The 23,495-nt window shown below is 37.2% G+C and overlaps 2 protein-coding genes across 2 annotated transcripts; both read left to right on the plus strand.

The window, feature by feature from the left end:
- Positions 1-23: 23 nt before the first annotated feature.
- dcp1a (decapping mRNA 1A) lies at positions 24-8,152 on the plus strand. The gene is made up of 9 exons (XM_024293435.2): positions 24-399; positions 662-702; positions 1,139-1,266; positions 3,421-3,487; positions 3,668-3,806; positions 4,648-4,719; positions 4,832-5,401; positions 5,511-5,744; positions 6,473-8,152. The coding sequence occupies exons 1-9, from the start codon at positions 268-270 to the stop codon at positions 6,551-6,553; spliced, it is 1,464 nt and encodes a 487-aa protein (XP_024149203.1). The 5' UTR covers positions 24-267; the 3' UTR covers positions 6,554-8,152.
- A 2,939-nt stretch (positions 8,153-11,091) lies between these two features.
- Positions 11,092-22,618, plus strand: LOC112158629 (transketolase). The gene is made up of 14 exons (XM_024292069.2): positions 11,092-11,437; positions 12,692-12,809; positions 12,969-13,082; positions 13,245-13,342; positions 15,553-15,744; positions 16,138-16,256; positions 16,805-17,001; positions 17,107-17,271; positions 18,492-18,648; positions 19,206-19,336; positions 20,206-20,289; positions 20,411-20,504; positions 20,631-20,753; positions 22,068-22,618. The coding sequence occupies exons 1-14, from the start codon at positions 11,331-11,333 to the stop codon at positions 22,253-22,255; spliced, it is 1,887 nt and encodes a 628-aa protein (XP_024147837.1). The 5' UTR covers positions 11,092-11,330; the 3' UTR covers positions 22,256-22,618.
- Positions 22,619-23,495: the final 877 nt, after the last annotated feature.

A 23,495-nucleotide genomic window follows, 5' to 3' on the forward strand; every position in this document is an offset into this window, starting at 1 on the left:
AAGAAGCTGTTACATTATTTGTCTACTAGGATATTTTTCACCATTGCTTTTCCTACATATATATATTACTAAATACACAAACAATAGAAAGACACAGTACTGTTCTAAATAACATTAATATATTTTAACGTTTATTTTTTTTCTCAAGAAGTTGCAAAGTTTAGTAAAAGTGGGGGACTATTTTGAGCGCCGCCACTTCCGGGGATAAGGGAAGTTGAAAGTGTTTCAAAAAAATGCGTCCGTGTGGGTACAACAGAAAGAGCCAAGATGGAAACTGTAAGTGCGGGACATATGATGAGCTTAGCAGCTCTTCAAAGACAAGACCCCTATATAAACAGGTTACTAGATGTAACTGGTCAGGTTGCACTTTACAACTTCAATTCTAAAACTAACGAGTGGGTAAGTTGATACGCTATTTTAAGACTTGTCCTGTGATTCGATTCTGATTTAGCATGCTAGCTCCCAATTCAAAGAAACAAAAACAAAAAGACAATCGCACAACATCTGCTGAAACCTTATGGGTCGTTTTTTTCATTCATTTTTATCCTTTGTTGTTTTATATTTTTTACGCATTTCTTCTTATTTAAATTACTATTAACATTCGGCAACACGTTTTCTTTAAAACTTGTTTTGACTCATAATGTTATTCTAAACATTTTAGGAGAAGACCGATATTGAAGGCACTCTGTTTGTTTATGCCAGGTAAGACTGCCACTTAAACTCATTCGATTGTTTACTTCAGTGTTCGGTGCTCTGCGCATGTGCGTAGGCCACAGTATTTGTAAACAAATCGAAGAAACTTGTCCATGCCTAGAATTCTATGTTTACAATCACAGCACAAAACTTAATATTGATCATAAAATAATCTGCAAAGAAAACTGGAAATGTATGATTTGATACAATTGGCTTTGTAGCCTAAAAATACTTAAAGTAATGTACATTTCCTTTGTCTCTTTTAGAACACTATGTCATAGTAAAATACACAATTAAAATGTTACTACTAATAATTCTTAGTGTTTTAAACATTCTAAAGTGTGCAACATTCCACTGTCCAGACAGATTATCTAGTGTTTCCTAACTGTTTTGTCAGCAGTAATCAATAAAGTATAATCAAAGAAGTGATGTTTGTTCATTTTAGGTCTGCTTCTCCTCATCATGGCTTCACCATCATGAACAGACTAAGTACAGTAAACCTTGTGGAGCCCATTAACAAAGACCTGGAATTCCAACTCCAGGATCCTTTTTTGCTCTACAAGAATGGCAACTGTGAGTAGTTTTAATTATGACCCGCTTAAGTTGAAAGGGTTGTATTCTGTCCTTTTTTGTCTTTTTTCAGCATAAATAGAAACTGATTTGTCTTTGTTTACCGTTTTGCATGTAAGATAAAACAATCTTTCAGAGTTTTTTAGATTAAAGAGCGATTTATTAATCACATATAAGCTTGAATTGCAACAAAGACAAAAAAAAAAAATCTCACAAAACCAGGCTGCTTTAAAAAATACCACATATTGCAAAATCCAAAAGCGAATTCATATCGAATAAAAAAAAAAAAAACTAAAATGTAATCTAAATAACTTTAATGGAATTTTGAATTTAGATATTGATTAAATCAGTATTATGCTGCCCTAGTTGACATGATTACTTGACAAGGTGAGTTAAGAAAAGGGAATACGGAAACTTTTTGTATTGGTTGAATACTTTTTTGTTGAAAATGGGAAGTAATGAAAATGTTTTGACCACATTGTTAATAAGAAAACACAATTCACTTTTAGTAAGTAATCTTAGAAATTTATGCCAATGTAAAATTAAAATTCTGTTTGAAATTTTTAAGTAAACTCTTGTTTGTTTGAATGTAATTTAGCTGTTTCATTGACGGTATTTTCCCTTCCGTTTTGTCATGCATTTCTTTTATTTTTGGTGAAGCCACCTCAATATTTAAGTCATTCTAGTGCACTAGGGAATCACAAACTCTCAATAGAGTCCATCAAGTTAAATTGCATCAGTTTACCATCAAACATTCACAAATGCTCTGACAGTACCTCTGAAAATTCTGGACAAACACCTCCCCAGTGTTCGGTGGAACATCTCTTCTCCTTTCTGCTTGAACCCATGGTGACTTCTTGAAGCATCAAACAGGAACACTTTGTCGTTCATGGCCTACAACGGCCTCCCAGACAGCAGCTTCCACCGGGCGCCGCAGCAGTTATCCTCCGCATTTGGGTCAAAAGGCATTAAGAGTTCAAAGTTTCATTCGTTAAAGTTTTTTAGTTTGCCGGTTGTTCAATCCTGTTATGTCCTCTTGCTTTTTGGAAAATAGTTTAAATAGTCTCACTGTTGATTAGATCTTCAAAAAGTAGCTGACAGCACTGCCACCAAGATAATCGATAAGAAGTCTGAGCAGAAGTTTCATCAAAGCGACGAACAAAGAATTTGACTGCTTTCCCATTTGTTTGCTGATGAGAAAAGTTAGCATAGCCAAGGTTAAGGTCAGAGTGGATTGTTCTCCTTTGGGCTTTGGTTTTCCCATCAGCCTGGCTGGTATGGAAGCCATGATGTAATTTATTGTTGGCTGTCTTGTATAGTCGACTTCTCCAGTATCTTCACTCAAGTCTCAGTGCTTTTGTCATCGCTTATTTCCTTTAGTTTCAAAAGGAACCCTCTTTGATTTTTTTATTTTTGTTCTGTCAGTTGATTTTTACTTCTTTCTCAATCAGTCAGTTTATCCACTTGTTTTGAAAAAAAAAAAAAATCTTGCAAAAAACCTTTTCTCCTTTAGTGTAGGTGTGGCTATGGAGGCGTAGATTCCAGCTGTCTGATCTTGAAAGTCCAGCAAAACTGCAACCTCTGAAGGAGAAACTTTACTCAAAAACAATGAGGATTCAAATATAAAAAAAGTATAAAAAGTAGATAAAGGTTTGCTCCAGTTTCCTGCTGCTGAGCTCACTGCGAGCGTGCTCAGATGTGGAGGATAAAGCTGCAGAGAAGCACTTGTTTACGCCTCATCCTATTCCCTTTGGAAGCTGTTGGGGCTTCAGGGAGGAAAACGTTCTGGTTGCCGGGTTACTGTTACCTCACAAGAGATTTAGACGCACCGATATTTTGACACACACTTGTAACATAAAGTAATAACAACCTATTATTTTTCAGGATTACTGTACATGTGCAGGTATTTTTTTATTATTGTTATTTTTGTTTAGCTTTCAATTCTCCATGTCTGGTTCTTGGTAGATTTCTGTGATTATTTTTTTTTCCGAAGTTATTTTAGAATTTTAACCCATTTCAGTCAAACACAAGTTTGAAACTTTGCTGATATGAATTTCTTTTAATATTTCATCCGGTTGTTTTTTAAAAAATAAAAGTAAAAATTCACATCATGTTTATGGTTATGTTTTTCTTTGTCTGTTTTTATGTTTCTAACAGTGGGCATCTACAGTATTTGGTTCTACGACAAGAGGGACTGTCAGCGCATCGCTCAGCTGATGCTTAGGTAAGCGAGCTGAAATTTACTCCATACATTTTTTCCTTAATTAGGTAAAATAGTTATTTGGGGGGCGTTAATTCAAAATCATATTTGTATAAGCATTTCAGACGTGTAATTTTACAATGGAAAGTTTTAAACATTACACAGTTGCATGTTATTCAAAGTTCAGCTTTGCATCTCTTTCAGGATCGTGAAACAGGAAGCAGATCATGCGCAGAGAAAGACACCAGAGAGGACGGAGGCAGGGAGAACCAATGGGATCACAGAAACAAAACCTATTGACATCCTGGAGCTGCTTAGCAAAGCCAAGGAGGAATACCAAAGAGTGAGACATTTTTCACCTTTAACTTACTTTATTTTTATTAGGGGTGTAACAGATCACAAAACTCACGGTTCGAATCTGATCATTTTGTGGATCAGTAAAACCTTAAGAACAACAGGAAAAAACAAGACGATTAAAGCTTAACATTTTTGAAAAGCTTTAAAACATATATTTGAGAAAACAAATAAAATAATTCAATGCATAAATATACACTCCCTCATCTTTGAACTTTTAACATAACAATAAAAGTAAAAACACGTATTTTCTGATTACATTTCCATGTCTGGAGACCAAATCTACAAAAACAGAGAGAAAAGAATACTTAATGTGCAATTTTTCCCTTGCCCCCCCCCAATTAAATCTTAAATAAAAAAAGTAAAAATTAAACTTTCATTATTTTTGGGGGTATTAATTGTAATATCGAAACTAACTGTGGAAATATTTCAATAATTATTATTATTCGTAGTACATGTGCAGGTGAGATACTGTCATGCTCGTTTTTCCTGGCGATTTTTGATCCTTTTGACTTGCCGTACTGCCTTCCCCTGATGGCACGTCCCTGTAATGGAGCAGCGCCTGCAGGATAGCTGCTGCTCCTCACAAGGAGATCTGATGCTTGTACTCGGCTCTTTAAAATAAATAAATCTCTCAGTATCCTCGTCATCCATGAGGAGTTCGAGTAAAGTTTTTGACGGAAGCTCCTCCCACACGCAGCAGGAGCTTCAGGTTAACTGACTTTTGGATAACCACCTAGCAGCAAATTTGGCGTTTGTTAGAACAAGGGGGAGGGTTAAGTAAATTTAACTGCATTTTGCTTTTTTTTTTTTATTTTTTTTTTTCAAAGGCCCAATCGGGGGAATCGGAAATGTCTGCAGACAAAGTGGAACACCCACACAGAGCACCGTCACCTGAGAAGGTACACAAGTTCAGAAAGTCGTTTGGCATTTCAGATGATCGATAAACCGAAAGCACATTTGTCTTCATTAGTTCTGTGTCAGTCAATTGAGTTTCTCTCCTTCTCTCATCAGAGCTCTCATACAGTGGTGAAGCAGATCACAGTTGAAGAACTCTTCGGATCGTCTCTGCCTAAGGAAACGTCTCTCTTTAACAAAGCTGCACAGGAGTCCGCTCCTTCCAGTGAGCTCCCCGCTTTTGTGCAGAAACAAGCGTATCCTGTTCCCCTCCATCAAAGTCCGCTCCTCACGGGCCACGATCCCGGGTCACGCCTGCAACAGCAAGCCCCTAATCTAATCCCTTCTCCTTATGCACTGAACCCCGGTACGGTTTTACAGCACGTGGTCCCGCGGCCAGATTCTCAGTCCCACTGTCCAGTCTCTCCTCTGATGATGCCTTCAGCTGCTTCGGAGCACCTCGCTGTAGCGTCGGGCCTGACAGACCCCGCCACGGCTTCTGCAGCCTTTTTGAGAAAGGAAATACTGGATACAATCAAACCTGGGATTCCATCTATGAATTCAGACATCCACAAGCCCATGCTTGCGCCCAACTTCATTCCAAACACTCTGGTTCCACCCCACAGCTTCCAGGAACACAAAATGGATCTTTTCTCTAAGCCTCCAAACCTCATCAAGCCGATGTCTGTAAGTTTTGATTTGTTTGCTAAACTGATCAATGCGTCTCCTCTACCTTTATATTTTCAACCTACAAGCAATTAGTTTGTAAAGCTGAAAGCCGCCTTTCTGTTTGCAGACTCTCCCCATGAGTCCGGGTCCAGCTGTTCCAGGGTCAGAGATCTCGGTTCTTCTCTCTCCAAGCGCCTTCCAGCAGAATGTCAACAAAACCCCCTCAGCTGCAGCTGCAGCAGCACCGGCGGTCCCTTCTGCTGCCGCTGAGCCATCTTCAGCATCCGGAGGAGCTTTGGATTCTCTACCAGCTCAATGCAGTAAAACTCAGCTGCAGGAGACCTTGATCCATCTCATCAAGGTAACCCAGTGGTGTTTAGCAAAAAGTGGGATGTTAGAAAGGTATCATACAGTAGTAAAATATTTCAGGAAAACTTTTTTTTTATGATTAAAAGACGCTTTTTATCTCTTCACGGATTGTTGTGTTTAAAGATCCACTTCAATTTTCTTTTAATTTATTATTTTAAAAAAGTGGTCTTATGGTCTTATGCCATTTTTTTTATGCCAAAATCAAAAACCTGAGTCACTTTCTAGGACATAGCTTCTGCGGAGCGGCAGAAATTTGCCTCTGATTTGTGGGTGGGACTGTTGGCTTACACGCTCTCCTGCTAGCTTACAGCCCCTCACAACCCCAAGCTAACATTACAGCTGCAACAAAAAATGGGCAATATTGGAGTTTAAGCCAGATACCAGCTTAAAAGAGGAAAATAAAGATGAATCTATTTGTCTGCAAGTGCATTGGAATTTAGCGGAAGCGGGGAGCTTGTGAACCACTGATTGCAGCACCGATTACTGCTACAAGCTTTTTCCTAATGCATTTTTCCATCTGCTCCTGATTCACAACAATTTGAATAAAGAAATTCAATTTTAAGCCTAATTTCCTTCATAAATGCCACAAACATGTTTAAAACACTATTTTCATCATGTATATTCATTAAAGGAAAGCAAACGACTCAGGAAAAAAAGTTTTTGGCCTGTAAAGTTTTTTTGTGTACTGATTATTAACAGTTTTTTTACTCTCTTGTGCAGACGGACTCAGACTTCCTCAGTGCCATTCACGACGCATACCTGCAGAGTTTATCCAGGGATTTAGGAAACGTGAAGCTATAGTCCTGAAAGAACAACTAAAGATCAACACGGCATGCTCCACATCAGTAACACTGAGATCAGAGAAAAACATCTTTATGGAACAAACGTGGGAACAAAAGGAGATGGATTTAGGCTTTTCTGACATTTTAAGAGAAATGAAAATGTCAAACCACTGGGTCAGAAGTTGGTTTAATTTTTTTTTGAAGGACAGAACTACTGCTACAGACATTTAGTGAGATTGTCTTTTCATTTGGGACTGTGGATTGTTTTTTCAACTATAATAACAAGCAAACTCTGCTGTTTCTTCTGTTCATCAGATATTTGTGGAGCTGAAGATCATTAGAAGAGTTATGACAATTATTGTTGATTAACCGATTCCCTTTTTTTTTTTTTTTTTTTTTTTTAAAGCCACTAGATGATGTCTGGGTCTGTATATTTTTGTAAAAATATACAGATGCTCCACAACTTTTGATGTTTTTTTCTGTAATTGTCTAGAAAAGCACTTACAGTTTATGAAAAAGTCCCTAAGAATTTGCTCCTTTTATGAGTTTGTAGTGGAGCTTCCTTCTGTTCCGCCTTCTTGCATCACATCTCTTTTATTGAGGAGGGGTGTGATGTGTGACAAAACCACCACAGGGGCAAATGGATGTTATCCTCAGGATTCTGCATTTCAACTATCATTTAAAAAACTCAAAAAAATATGTAAAGGTGACTTATCTGAATTCCCCCGAACTGCTATTTTAATATTAGCCAAAGGTGGAGCTGAGGGGCTTGTGATAGCTCCATTCCAAATATATCTTTTTAGTTTCACTCTGAGCAAAATGAATGGGGAAAAAAATACATCATTCAGGGTTTCTTTTAGTTTTTTTTTTTTTTTTTTTTTTTTTCAGGGTCATCAAATGTTAGGTCGGTGAACTTGTAGTAAAAGAATACTGCAGCACAAAGAACAATGAAAACTGACCCGATCCATATTCAGAATGGCTTCCAATCATGTCAGAAATATACACCAATAATCGTTTTGAAGACAAACGTTACATCTGTGGTCACAAATGTAAAGCACATGCTAGATTTAATGGACAATAAAGAGTTTTGGAAGGAAAAAAAATTAAGTGAAAGCTTGTGTAACAAGTGACAGTAATCTTGGTTTTCATCAAATGTATTTTGCATTACAACTCGCAGTAGATCAGTATTAAAGCATTTTATTTTGTCTTTGGTTTAAAAAGTACACTGAAGTTTCAAAATAATGGCATTAATAGGTTTGGGTCAGCTCTTTGAATGTATTGTTTGCTCTGAATTTCAACAAAAATCGCATTCATGTTTTCTTTATTTTTGTCTTTTATTTTAAAAAAAGTTTCAATGTAAATCAATGGAGCAGTACATGGTGTATTGACCTCATTGTGCCTGTAGACATTTTAATTTCAGACTTAAATGGCTGCATTTGGGTTAAATAAAGAGTGATAAAAATGTTGTTTTTATCCTGATTTTATATGTTTAAATTTAGCTTCAAATTAAGTGAGGAGGATTTGGGATAAATTGATCGTTTTGTTCTAGCTCATTGTACTAAGTTTGCATTTTTTGTGGTGATAAACTGCATAAATGTAAAGTGTTCTCAATGTTTAATGGTTTTGGATTTTTTATCTGAAGAATTTAGTTTGTTTTATATGAGGTTTTAAAAATGTAGCATTTTCTAATATTCTGGGAAATGCCTTTAACTACACTTGACCACTAGATGGCAGCATTACCATGAGTGTGTTTTGGAAAAGGAGACGCTCCAAAGGGAACACGTGTTTTATTAAGTAATTTTCATCTCAACCTAAAATTTATGTTTTCCACTGAACTGTTAAATATTGAGTGGTTTATATTTACAATAAGTAATACTCTACAAATACTGAACTGAGTATTATCCAGCCTATTTTTTTTTTCATCTTAATTTAGATTTATGTGACTGTTTAGGATGTAAAATCCTGCAATGAATTACATCAAACAATCTGATATCAGAACTTTAAAGAAATAAAGTGTGTTTTACAGAAAACAGAGATATAAATCAACATATAAGGTGGAACACAGACCAGATAGTCATCCTAAGACAGCTAAAACCATCATCTCAACATAAAATCTCCAAGTAAACTGAACATCCTTTAAATCCAAAAACGCTTCCTGATTGTTTCCAGATATTCTATGTAAAATTTACATGACAAGAAAATATGAAGACAAAAAAACAATCATATTTTTTTAACTTTTGCCTAATCATTTCAGGAACTCCATTAGATTGTATTTTACCTATATTTTTGAATGCAGTAAAGAAAATCTTCTTTATTCAAACTGTTGAAGAAATAAATAAAAAATATTTCAATTTGCACATAAGGAATTTCAACAAGAATAGAGGTGAAGAAGCCTTTACTTCATAAATCACATCCCAACTTTTCTTCTTATTTTCCTTGATGCTCTTTTTTTCACTTTCTTTGGTTTGTCAGGGTCTCTCCTACCACATACAGCATCCATGCATTCCTCATCTTCAAATAATCTTTCAGCAGTATTTCTTAAATAAAACAAAAGCTTGAGGTCTTTACTTCTTTTATTTTAAAAGTCATCATAACAAGAAGTAATAAACCATTAATGACACATTGTGAACCGCTAGAGTGGCTACACACAGGGTTTGGGGTTGGTCGTCCCTAATGAAGTTCAATAGGATTTCTGTGATGAATTTGAATTTTAAAAGATGATCTGTCGGCCTATGTGTTTATTCTTTTAGAGAAAACTAAATGTTTTAAAAAATATATTTTTAATGACCCCCACCCTCCTCAAAAACATAAATAAAAGCGCACACACGTACACACCTCAACCGAATTTCCTATTTTTATTTATTTTATTTTATTTGGCCATTTTACACAAAAATTAACAATGAATGCATGACTATACCTGTATTTCATGTATTTCAAAATCTGTGGTTTCCTGCCCACAACCCATTTGCACTGGGATTCATAATCAAATATTTTTATCATAAATATGAGTAAAAACAAACGGGAATAATATTCCAGAATAAATCAATTTAAACCTCAAATAACTGAAATATTTTTCACAATAAAATTGCATCCTGACAAATGATTTAAATATGAACATGGTGCATAACAAAACAAACAAATCCTGGAAATATGAATAAAATTTGTAATTTTCAGTAATAACAAATCAAATCCTTTCGTTTTCTTTGCTCGTGTCAATTTTTGAGAGTTGGAATTTGTTGCTTTATTCTAGTTGCATGTGCTGACAACACAACCACACCAAAATTATTAAAGGAAATCAAATATTAGACCATAGAGGTATGAAAGTGGAATACCACTCAAAATTAAAGTGGAAAAACAGGCTGATCCAACTACAATGTAATGTCTTTGAAACTAGTCAAAATGAGGCTCATTTGTGGGCGTGGCCTCCGCGTGCCTGTTGACTTCCCTGCATTGCCTGAGGCTGCTTCTGATGAGGTGGAGGATGGTTCTGGGGGATCTCCTCCTACATCTGGACCAAAGTCTCCACCAACTTCTGGACAGTCTGTGGTGCAACCTGGCGTTAGATGGACCGAGTGAGGCATTAGGTCTCAGATGTATTCAGTTGGATTCAGGTCTGAGAAGATATTTACAATATCAAATTTGAAGATATGGGTGCAATAAAGTGACTTTTAAGAAGGTGAAATTGGGTAAATATTGGTAAATATAATAGTTGCTGCGTTTTTAAAAGAGAATTGGTAGCATAGTTTATTGCTTTGAAGGTTGTATATTACAATATTTTTTTCTTCTTAAAATGGTAAATGGAGTATACTTATACAGAACATTACCTTCCTCGAAAGCCCAAAACGCCTTTAAGTCACAAACCCATTCACCCATTTACACACACGTTTACACACATGTTTCACACAAAAAAACGTACATTTTACGTGCAATAACTGTTAAAATATTAGTGAGGTTATTTACATGTCTTTGGCAGTATAGATCATTCTTTAACTTAATTCTTATGTATTTTATACAAAACAAATAAGTAAAATATATTAGTTTGAAATATTCATAACTTTAAGGAATTTCCCCATTAATTAAGCAGACATTTTCATTTTCAATTATGTTTGTTAACTGTCATACTCCATATTCCAGGAGATTAATTTTTTTTTTACATTTTTTCATTTTTTCCTTTAACTTAAAAGCTAAAAGATGACTCAAAATAAAACTATTACTGTTGGCTTTTTAATTAGTGTTTTGTTTTTGAACCCACAAGGTCTTTAACACAAAAATAACAACATGAAAATGTTCTCTGATCCATGAAAAAATTAAAATTGTGATTTCTCCTCAATTATTTGAGTCTGCTCAACTAGTTTGAAAGCTATCAAAGACTAACATATATTGAAATAGTACCACAGTGCCAAAGTCTGGAATAAGCACTGTGACAACCAGCCCTACTGTAAAGTAAATAAAACAAAAGGGTTTGGATTTGCGCTGATCCCCCTGAATCTCCCTCGTGCGTAAATATGAGCACGTGTCCATTTGGTCCCCGTCCTAACGGTGTTTGTCTCATGAATCAGTTTATACATACTGCAGCTCTCTACTATGCAGCCTTTTATCCACAGGTCCAGTTTGCAAACACGCCCCCTCCCTCCTCTGCGCGCGCGGAGGCGCAGCCTCTTCGTTTTAACCCCGACTTCTCTCTCTGCGCACCCATTGCAGTCATTCTGCCGTCAGGGAACTTTTAACTCTTACCTCAGCTCAGCCGGTTTGTGCGTGTGAGTGCGTGCGCGTGTTTTCTGCCGTGAACTGTCCAGATGGAGGACTACCACAAACCGGACCAGCAGACTCTGCAGGCGCTCAGGAACATCGCCGCCCGACTGCGGATCAACTCCATCAGGGCTACAACTGCAGCGGGCAGCGGGTGAGGAGGAGGGTGGAAGAATTAAGACAGAATGATTGTTTTACAGGGAAAGAAAATGTTTGTATTTGTGGAAAAACTCAGAATCAAATTAAGACATCAACCGACAAGAAGATTGGTCATCTCAACCGTTGTACAGCTCACCATTATGTATTTTATTTGAATAATTTTAATGTTTTCGTTAAAGTTCTAGTTAAACACTATAAGAATATAACGTTTAATGGGTCTGTTTAATCTAAATAATTCCATTGTGTCTGTGCGTAAAAATGGATCCATACATCTGGGTGTGCGCAATTTACGCACTAATGTCAAGCGCACATTTTAGGGATGCCTTCGGTAAAGATCTGTCATTTGAGATTTTTCAACTTTCTTGTGGTATTATTCAGATAAATATTTGATAAATAAATTAAAATAAAATTTCATTACATTAAATGTTGTCTTTGAAAAAAAATCCCTGAAAGTACCGAGTAGCTACTTTTTTGTCTCCTTAAATATTTCTTCTCTATTGGTGTTTGAGTCTGTTGCTTTGTTTTTGTTTTTCTATTGTTGTCTCCTATACCTTTACCTGCACTTTAACTCTGTTTCAACGCTTGCATGACAAGAAGCAAAAGTCAAAAAGAGCAATAAGAGGATTAACAAGAATGTAGTCTTCTTGTTGTCCTGCAAAAAAAAACAAAAAAAACAAGAGTTACTAGATTCACATACAAGATACATTTAGATTCTATTTTTGTGTTTGCGATTTTATTTCAAGATCAGACACATGTTTGCTTGGCTTAAAGCACTCAAACCTCTGTTACAGTGAGTCATTCTTTTAAGTAATGGGCATGAAGAATACTACCTCACGGCTGCAAGTGTCAGTGAAATATCTTGAGCAAGAAACACATTTTTTCCCATTTTAATTAAACAAAGATGTAAATTTGTCAAAGTAACTGTACTGACGGTTCTGTTTGCTCATGCATGGAGGACTCAAAGAGACAGACATCCTCTGAATGTGTTTGCACTTCCTGATATGGAAGTCCTAAAGCAAGTTCTTCTTAGATGATTGGCTTTGATTAGTGTGTCCTCTGTTCTGTGTAACTGACTGGATTTAATTAACCCCGCTCATTAATCAAAGCTGATAAAATCAAAAAGTTGTTTTTGCTGACATCTGCATTGTCTACCTTACCAAGTACCTTACAAATTTCACCCCTGGAATTTTTATTGGTTTAAATCTTATCAGTTTTACAAACATGTTCCTTCTTTTTTTTTCTTCTGCAGTCACCCGACATCATGCTGCAGTGTGGCAGAGATCATGTCTGTCCTCTTCTTTCACTCCATGAAGTATCGACCTGAAGATCCGCGTAACCCTGACAACGACCGGTTCATCCTCTCCAAGGTTTTTATTTTCTGATTTTGACTTTTCAATGTGCCAGTTCATTTAAAATTTTTAATTAACATGGATTGCTACAATTTTTTGAACTAATTTTGACAGGTTTTCCTCCTTCTTGAGCAGGTTTCAAAGTAAAAAAGAAAATTGTGTCTTGTCCTCCCTCAGGGTCATGCAGCTCCCATACTCTACGCCGTGTGGGCAGAAACTGGCTACCTGAAGGAGAATGAGCTTCTCAATCTGCGCAAGGTGGACTCCATCCTGGAGGGGCACCCTGTCCCGGTGAGACGATGCAGATCTTAAACTCACCTCCGTTTGCTGCATTTCTTTTTGTATTATTAAAAAACTAAAAACTAATCTTCTGTGTTTTAAGCTTGTTTGTGCCCTTGTAGTGTCTAACAGGTTGCACTTTGTTTTTAATTTTGTACATTTCCACACAAACAGAAGCAGCAGTTTGTGGATGTGGCCACTGGATCTCTGGGTCAGGGGCTGGGAGTCGCCTGTGGAATGGCTTACACTGGAAAATACTTTGACAAGGCCAGGTAACTCGCTGCAAGTCCCACTCAGACCTGCACGTCTTCAGAGCTCCCGTGCAGAGATCTTATATTATGTGCATCTGTGCGTGCATAACACAGAGTCTCGCTGTGCACAGGTGACATTTGAGGTTGGAGCTTCAGATCAAATCCTTCCTGACAGTTCTGGCCTGTTGTGACCTTTTAACAGTAACTAAAAAAAATCAAAATTTGCCTTGTAGACCATAAATAAAGACTTAAACTCTGAAGCTTGATATCAAGGCGAAGTCTGTTTTTAAAAAAAAAGTTCGACTAAATCCTGTATTTCTAACTGTTCTGCTGCCTTTTTTAAAATTTTTTCTACCCTTTAAATTATTCAGTTTGTCGCATTATATCAATCTTGCAGAACAGAATGGAGATGCCCAGATGAAAAGCAGCAGATTTCTGCCGTGCACAAGTTTTTTTTTTTTTGCTCTGACGCCAACGAGAAAGAAATAAATTGATTTTAATGAGAAAATGGGCAGATAAAAGTAGAATAGTGTCATTGTTTTGATTTTAAAAAGTGGCACATTTTATGGTGACCAGAAGTGAAAACACAGTTTAAAAGCCATTTTGTCAATTGCCCACAGGAAAGCGTGAATGTAGTGGAGCAGTGAGCGAGTGCTGTGTGTGCAGCCCAAGCTGGCTGTCCCTCTCTGCAGTCTGTGTGCATTCAATTGCTTCTGCTCTAATAATCACACATGCAAAAGTACAGTCTATCCATCATCTCCACCTCACGCTTCTGCAGTATCTTTTAACAAAAGGAAAACCCCACATTCATTCCCACTGCTTCCATTCGTGCACATTAAATGGTAAACATGCAGGTTTCCTAGTTGACCAATTCCCTTGAAAAGCTGCAAGTTAGGCTAATTTACTGCAATAGAGAGCTACACAATGGTTAGGTTTCATAATCTGAGGCGAAAACTGCTATATGTCAAGTGGACCCCCCCCCCCCCTTAGTAAAACACTCAACTGAAAGGCAGGATCAAGTGAGCCATTTCTCATCTCTACAGATAACCTGAGGTTTTTCAGGGGCTTTTTAAAACCATCTGATAGCTTCACAAAACAAATTTGATACCACAGTCAATTAATCAAACTCAAGATGTGACAGTTTATGGGTTGCTAAAAGAAAAATTGTGTTTTTTTAACTCATTATGGGGAACATATATAGAATCATTCACGATTAAAACACAATTTCTGAGTATTTCTTTATTTAAATTGTGATAAAAGCAGGTAAAAACCATTGGTTTGAAAAAGCTCATTTCTATGTCGCAGCAGCTGAAATCTCTCTGCCCTGCTCCATTCTGATACATCCACTTGCAGATAAATAGATCCATGAAAGTCTTCATTTTCCTCATCTGAGCTGCCCTCTGGCTTAAAGCTGGATAGCTCCAGTATTGCTGCCATTTATTACTGCACTGTTAATGTTATCCTCGGGTTGTGAAGGACTTTAAGAGTAAACAAAGGGATGATGGGATATCAGTGGAGGGTTAATGCAAGCCAACAGTCCCACCCACAACTTAAGAAACAAATTTCTGATGAACTCCTGCCGCTCTGCAGAGAATATGTCTTAAAAAAAAAAAAATGTCCCCAAACTGTATAATCATGATTAAAAGACCACTGGAAACGATTTTTAAAAAATGTAGTTAGAGTGAGACTTTAAATTGTTAGGTAGTTAATTAAACTAAGCACTTACTAACCAACCTGTAAATGTGAATACTAACTTTAACACGTTTGTGTAAACTTAGAAGAGACTAAGAGACTTTTCTTCTCTTGAACAAATCTCTGAAGGGTTTTTTTTTACTTGTTCCTGTACATTCACATTTTTCCTTTCCTGCTCTACTATCTCCTCTCCTGTTGCCTACACCTTCTTCTTCTTTTTTCCTGCCTTTTGTCTTCCTTCTCGTGGTTGGAATGCGTGCTTTAATCCAGCGTGACTCTGCCTACCTTCCAGCTTTTGTTCGACAAAAAAGATGTTTGTCTGACTGGAAAGCTGTCAAAAATCATTACGCTTTTTTGAGCAACCGATGAGATGATCTGACAGCGGTGGGGGTGGGGGGTGGAGCAGCTGTGGAGCTGTTCAGGTCTGAGTCTGGAGTCAGAGGAGGAGTTTAGTGAAAATGGAGGTGAATTTAGTAAGAAAATGTCTGCAGAGAAGCATCCTTGTTTGTTAAACAAAGATCCGTCCCTCTTATCTGCAGCTATCGAGTGTTCTGCCTGCTGGGGGATGGAGAGCTGTCGGAGGGCTCGGTCTGGGAAGCCATGGCATTCGCTTCCTACTACCAGCTAGACAACCTGGTGGCCATCTTTGACATCAACCGTTTGGGTCAGAGCGACCCCACTCCACTGCAGCACCATGTGGAGAAATATCAGCGACGGTGTGAAGCCTTCGGGTGAGTCAGGGGAAGATTTTCAAATGTTAGTCTTTTTATTAATTTAGTTTTTAAGATTAAAACTATTTGAAAGTCGGAAAGCTTTCAGTTCTGATAAAGTTTAGAGGAGATTAGAACAAGAAATGAGCTTTAAAATTCAGTTTTTAAATCATTTATAGCAGTCTGATCCAATGTTTGTCACAGTCACATATCACTTTGACTTTTAGTGCTGTTATTACACATGCAACAAGCTCTAAAAGTTCAAGTTTCAAATCTGTGATCTCTTTGTTTGGATAAACTAAAATTAGGAACCTAAAACCATCACATGTGACAGTTTTTAACATGTATTTTAATTGCATAAAAGTGTTTTTTTTCTTTGCTTTTTCATCATTCTGTCTTTCTTTGTTTTATCAGTTGGTACTCCATCATTGTGGATGGCCACAGTGTGGAGGAGCTGTGCAAAGTCCTGAGCCAACCTCGCCACCAGCCCATCGCCATCATCGCCAAGACTATCAAAGGCAAAGGCATCCCAGGTACCTTTTGTTTTTAGCTTCAATAGTCTGAGCTTTTTGGATTTTTTTATAGACAATAAGTTGTCAAAAATTAGAAGGACTAATAACTTTGCAAGACGTTTTTTAACGATTCACTGTATGTGAAGGGCCCCTAGCTCACCCTAATCCAAGCGCTTTGGATGCTGCAGCTCAGTAATCCCTGAGAATGTGCAGAAAAAGACGTCCAGCAGCTGCTCATCATCACAAGCGCTTCTGTTGGTTTAGCTGAAAGCATCTGTGGAGCTGCATGAGCATTGTTAATGCTGTTTATGTAGGAGCGGTGTGTCGCTGTGGACTCAAGACTTAGAAATTCTCTGTGTTGGTTTAAACCTGTGGTCCTTTGATATTAACCTCTGACCTTTGGAGCATCCTATTGTGAACTACTGAAGGGAAAAGCAAGTGGAACATTTCAATGACAGATGAAAAGCTTTAAATAGACTTGAGGGAAATTTAAATTTATGCATTATATTGACTTTAATTTTTTCCAGAAACTCTTCCCTGCTTGTACTTGAGTTGTTCGTTTCTTTCAGCGGCTGAGGATAAGATGAACTGGCATGGAAAGCCTCTGCCTAAAGACATGGCAGAGATGGTGATCAAAGAGTTGCAAGGTCGCATCATCAGCTGCAACAAGCGTCTCTATCCTGCTGCTCCAAACAAAGACACCTCACCCGTTTGCCTCCGTAACATCCGCATGCCGAGTGCGCCCAGCTACAAACCAGGAGACAAGGTGAGATCACGCCTTCTCACGTCAAACTGAATCAAATACGTCCTTTCTGATTTAGTTCATCTGCTGCATCTGTCTGTGAGGTTCATGCTCTCTCTGTGAAACCAGATTGCTACGAGGAAGGCGTACGGCGTGGCTCTGGCCAAACTGGGGCGCTACAACGAGCATGTGGTCGTGCTGGACGGCGACACAAAGAACTCCACCTTCTCTGAGCTTTTTAAAAATGAGCACCCCAACCGCTATGTGGAGTGCTACATAGCAGAGCAGAACATGGTAAGAGAGATTTATAAAAGTTTGAATAATTAAAGCACAAATAGTGAATCTAGTCACTGCAAAAAAAAAAAAAAAAATGTTTTAAGAAAAAATGTCTTATTTTCTGTTTTGAAAGAAACATATTTTAAACAGAACAGTTTTTAACAGCAAAATAATCTTAATTAAAAAAAAAAAACTTATCCCTGAATTACATTTTTTTCTTCTAAAAAAATGTATTTTTCTTACCCTATTGACAATTTTTTTGCTAGTTCAAAGGACATTTTTCAAACTTTAAGAATAGTTTTTGGCATTGCTCGGATCACGTTTAAATCTCATGTGTGACAGGTGTCTCTTTTTGACTCGTGAGCCACAAATTGTTCCAAAATTTGACAGAAAGGTCAGAAACCAGGAACAGATGTGTGGAGGGATTTGGCAATCCACCTCATCAGAGGAAGAAATAACATGAAATCTGGAAGAAAACAGAACATTTTGGAGTTTTTGATTCAAAACTGTGGTTTTTGTTCTCATTTTAGTCATATTTGCACCAATGGGTTAATATCCGTCGGGGAAAACTGTAAATTTAGTAAAATGTAGTGTCGGTAATCGAAAAAATGAATCATAAAGCATGGATGAACGTCAGTAAAACAACAAATTTTCCAACAAAACAGAATAACTTTTTCTGCACCTAAAATATCAATGCATTTAGTGTGGATACGGGGACACCAGAATTACAGGGAAAATAAAACCTAGCTGAGGATTATCAGTATAATTTATTATTTTAGTGGGCCACATTAAATAGTTTAATGGGCCGCATATGGCCCCTGGGCCGAAGTTTGCTCACCTGTACCATAGATTGTTGTTCATCTTTTGGCTGATCCCTTCAGGGGTCACCACATTAGAGTTCAATTATTTTTATGCCCTTCATGACACAACCCTGCATTATATCTGGGCTGGGGACAGGCACAGGAAGAGCCAGATTTAGGCCCCTTTGTGGCTACATATTTAGGTAATAACATGAAGGGTCTCCCTGGAAAAACTAACCCTGGTTTCCTATACTCTAGTCCTAAAAGCAGCCAACAAAGCCATCCAGCTGATGTTTCTCTGTAGACTCATCATTGAAGCTGTTTAAATGTGTGATAATATATTTATTATAAACAAAGTCAAACTGAAAAAACTGTTTTTTTCAATCCTATCTCATGTCTTTTATTTTTTTTTCTCGCTCTTTTCTTTTTTTTCTGAAGGTGGGTGTGGCGACTGGCTGTGCAGTTCGAGACCGTAACGTGGTGTTCGCCAGCACCTTTGCAACCTTCTTTACTCGAGCGTACGACCAGCTCCGCATGGCCGCCATCTCTGAGAGCAACATCAACCTGTGTGGCTCCCACTGCGGCGTCTCCATCGGTTTGTTCTTTTTCTGACCCGTTCTCTTCCCTTTTCCTTTATTTCTCTGCCTTTGTCTGACTCCAGTAATTTCATGCAAATATTGGGATTTTTTTTGTGGCAATTTACTGAGAATGACATTCGCATTTGGCATCTAAATGTGTGTTCATTCACAGATTCAGAAATGTTTAGCCTTTTAGTCTATAGTATAAAAAATATAATTTGAATGCTGTCGATCCCTCTTTTTCCCCTCAAACTGAATTTCACAACTGTTCAAACATATTATCCCTATCTTCTCCACCTTGGTGCTGCTGTATTTTCTGTAATATTCTCCTGGGATCCTCCTGCTCCTCCTCTATCTGTCTCTGCATCACAGAGGTGATGACAGAGTGGCCTGATCCTGTCTCACCTCCTCTTCCTCCTCCCCTTTCACCTCCTCCTAAGGTACACTGCACGCCCTCCTCTCTCGCCTGAATGCATGCCAGTCCAACAACACATCGTCACTGTCTAAATATCTAAGAATGATTTTTTTAATTATTTATATATTTTCCCTAACATGCTTCTGAACTGATGCTCAGGTGAGGATGGTCCCTCTCAGATGGGTATGGAGGACCTCGCCATGTTCAGAGCCATTCCTGCATCCACCATCTTTTACCCGAGCGATGCCGTCTCCACCGAGAAAGCTGTAGAGCTCGCAGCAAACACAAAGGTACTTACATTACTTAAAGTACTCGACACATAAATTTAATCATATTTTTTACTTCATTTTATTATATTTTAAATGTTAGATTCAATCAAATTTTCCTCTGTTTTATATATTTTTAAATCTGTATTTTTTATTCAAACAAACAGCAAATCTGTGGAGATGCTTTAATAAACGTGCATTAATTAGATGATTTAAAATATGGGTCTTAGATTTATAATCGGCTTTGTACTTCTGTGAAACTATGAACGAGAGCTGAAGTTAACCTAAATTTCTGAAAATTTTGTAGTAAAATTGCTTAAAAACCCCTGATACATGCCAAATGTGCAAAAATATTTAGTGTGTTACTTAAATATGAGCTAAACTCCAAATTAGCCCCAAAAAACACTAGTAGATTCCAAAATAGCCTAAAAAGCTATCACAAAATACTAGCTAAACTCTAAATTAGCTTATAAAAACCTCAGTAGATAGCAAATTAGTCCAAAATGTTAGCACGCTGCAAAAATATTAGCTAAACTCCAAACTTTTTGAAAATTATTAAAAAATATTACAAAATGGCCCATGGATTTATCTAAGAGATTGTTGCTAATCTACTTAAAATGTTTTAATTTGAAGACTTTCTCATTGATTTCCTATGGGGCAGATTTTGCTCAATATTTCAAAAACTATGAAGTTTATGAATACCAAAATTACAAGAAGTAATGTCCTGGATGAGCTGAATGTCTTAACACCAAGATTGCTGAGATTGCTGAAAGTGTGATTGAGTTTTTATGAGCCAAAAAAGTATTTTCAGTTTTAAATGCTATCAACAATGTAATATCCTTTTTCATTAGACAAAAAAAGAGGCATAATTACTGACTTCTAGTTTGTTGTAGGGTTTATGCTTCATCCGAACGAGCCGCCCAGAGACCAACATCATCTACAACTGCAATGAAGACTTCCACGTTGGACAAGCTAAGGTTTGTGGCAGCGATTTCTGCTCACTCTACAGCATCCTTTTCTAATACAAACAGAATCAAACACGGGTTCTTTAACATTTCATATTATGATGGAGGATTTTTTATATATATATATTCTTAGGTGGTCTATAAAGCCAACGAGGATCATGCGACTGTGATTGGAGCTGGAGTGACCCTACATGAGGCTTTGAGTGCAGCTGAAATACTCAAGAAAGGTCAAAATCAATAAAGACAGACGGAAAATTCCTAAAGCTGACATGAAAACAGCTTTCAATCCATTTCACGTAAAGCTTGTCTTAAAAAAAAAAAAAAAATTATTATTTCTTACTTCCTTTGCTCAGAGAGGATCAACATCCGTGTGATTGACCTGTTCACCATCAAACCTCTGGATACGAAGACCATCATTGAGAATGGCAGGGCTACCAGGGGACGAATCATCACAGTGGAGGACCACTACTATGAAGGTGAGACCTGGGACAGCATAATAACAAAAACACCTTCAGAAAATAAAAATACTGAAAGTGTGTCATTTCTGGCTACATAGACCTGGTATTAAGTGAAAAAAAAACACAGACAATGACATCACGATAAAAGATAACATCCATGTCTGACTTATAATCAAAGGATAAACTAAAGGATCACTCATTTCAACATTAGTGCTTTATATAAATGGCTGAACTGAATATAATGACACAAAAACGTAAAGAAGAGGAACAGAAATATGATTCAGAAACTCATCAAAACATTAATGCGAAACAAGGAGAAGACACCAGAGTTGAGGTGAAAAGGCCAAAAAAAGGTAATTAAATATTGCTCTATTACAAATACGGGGGATAAAATGATTGTTTTGTGGAGAAAGATACAGGAGATAGACAACATTTAGTGGTGATCAGGAGGAGCTGCTGTCAGTCTCATCATTGGAGCCTTTGGGCTCCTGCTGACCCACATGGAGCAGCAGCTGCACGACTAAAGCAAGCCTCCAAAATCTGATGTTTCTCTGCTGTTGTTTGCTGGGTTTCAACACGGATCACGTCTCCGGCCTTTTGTTTTGATCTAAAAGTTTGCAAAATTGCAGCTTAACTTGCAAAGCTCAAGTTTTTTAGACTACTCCTGAATCAATCAGCCTTTGAACTTTGCTGAAAAACTCAGACATGCAGACAGACTGTCACCAAAGTCTTCACTGCTCTCACTTTTATAATATTGAGTCAAAAATTGAATTTTAACTATGGTACATTTCAAAGCTTTTTTCTTTATTTTTTTACTTTTATTTTTGAAAACACATTTTTTTTTTCTAAACAAATCATACAAAGATTCAAAACACAAACAAAACAGAAATCATTAAACTTCTTCATTTTAAATGAATATGGAGAAAAACATGTTTTCTTAAAAATGTGTACTTCTGAATTATTTTTTGCTGTTTTTTAAGAGTTGCTCATCTTTTTTAAAGTTGATAGTTAACAGAAAACTGTTAAAACATTCAAATTTGAGCTGTTGGAATAAGTATTTATAGTATTTGAGAGGTGTTGACTTTAAAAGTTTTTTCCTTTAACATGAATTTCTCTGATTATGAGATTTGTTTCCCTCCGAAAGATTACTTCTAACAGCAGTAAACCTACTTATTTCTTCCCATTTGCATTCATGCTTTGTAAAAAGGAAAAATATCTTCAGAACTTTATTGAGGACGTCCCCGTGGGGAGTAGCATCATCCGTCCGTCCTCATCACGCCTGTGCAGAGCTCTGTAAATCATCACTGGTTCTGTCTGCTCCACGCTCCACAGGTGGTTTGGGGGAGGCGGTGTGCTCTGCGGTGGTGAATGAGCCGGGCTTCACCGTGCACCGCCTGGCGGTTTCCCAGATGCCCCGGAGCGGCAAACCCCACGAGCTGCTTCACATCTATGGCATTGACCGGGACGCCATCGCCCAGGCGGTGCGAAAAGCTCTGAGCAGCTCTGCCAATGCAAAGTAACAAGCGTGTGTCACTCACCAACCATCACCATGGAGACAAGAAACCATCAAAAAAGGATGGGCTAAAATCTCCTGCTGAAAATAAAAAATTGGTTGAGAGAAATGTTTTTTTTTAATGTTCTATGAGACACCTCCATTCTTTAAGTTAAGCAAAAGCACCCCCCCCCTTCATACACACACCTCCACATCCTTCCTCAGATGAGGCTCCAACTATTTCAGTAAAAGACTGATTTTTTTAAAGTAATACTCAAATAAAAGTAAATAAGTACCACTTTGATATCCCAGTGTGTAAAATCCAAACTTTTAATCTTCTGATTCCTCGGTGGGAGCATCCTCACACAAATAAAGAAACGATTTCTTCACACTTCTTGTGCCTGAGGTCTTTCCTTGTGTCCTGCAGCAACCGGACGTTTTACCAGGTAAGAAGCTGCAAATTATCATCATTTCTTAAACTAACGCAACAAAAAAAACATAAGACTTCACTCATTCTTTCTACACTATGGACTTGTTTCGAGTATATGATGTAAAATAACTCAGAAAAATCAACAAATTCCAAAAGGTACAAGATGGGATGGAACCCAGTTTTGTCGTTCTGTGACCACGTATGTTCATGTCTATAAATGTGCAGCTCTGCAGACATTTTATGCAGCCTTTCTGCTCGTTGAGGGCGTGGCTGCAAACTGTCAAACCCTACAAGCTAAAAGCCAGAGTGTCCTTAGTGTTTCACGTGGTTGAATAATTCAAGAGTCTATTGAATCATTTACTTACATTGAATGTGGCACCTGGCAAACCCGTAGACGGTGCATTAAAAAGGCTTTATGATCAATCCTGGATGTTAGAACCTCTAAATGTGCAGATCTGTATTTGAACAGATGAAATGTTGGTTTGAACACAGTCATTTTGCATTTTTGATGATTGTTTTTACCCAGAAATTGGTGAAAGTATTTTTTTTTATTAATTTAAAATGCAAATTAAAAATAAAAAAGGCTATTTTTTAGTACTGCCTGGACAAACAAGATTAACTCATTTATTTTAGATTGAATTTAAGAAATATGGATGGATTTAATCTTAAATTGATTATCATCTCTGAATTTATATATTTTCTGCAGTGCATTCCAAATAAAAATATAATTTAAAAAGAAAAGAAAATATCTTAACGACAAAACTTAAACAACAAAATATTAATAACTTGGAAACACAATCATTGTTTTGAGTTTAGTTAAGCTATTGATTTAATTTAA

This window comes from Oryzias melastigma, linkage group LG7 (genome assembly GCF_002922805.2).
Source record: "Oryzias melastigma strain HK-1 linkage group LG7, ASM292280v2, whole genome shotgun sequence".
Taxonomy (NCBI): domain Eukaryota; kingdom Metazoa; phylum Chordata; class Actinopteri; order Beloniformes; family Adrianichthyidae; genus Oryzias; species Oryzias melastigma.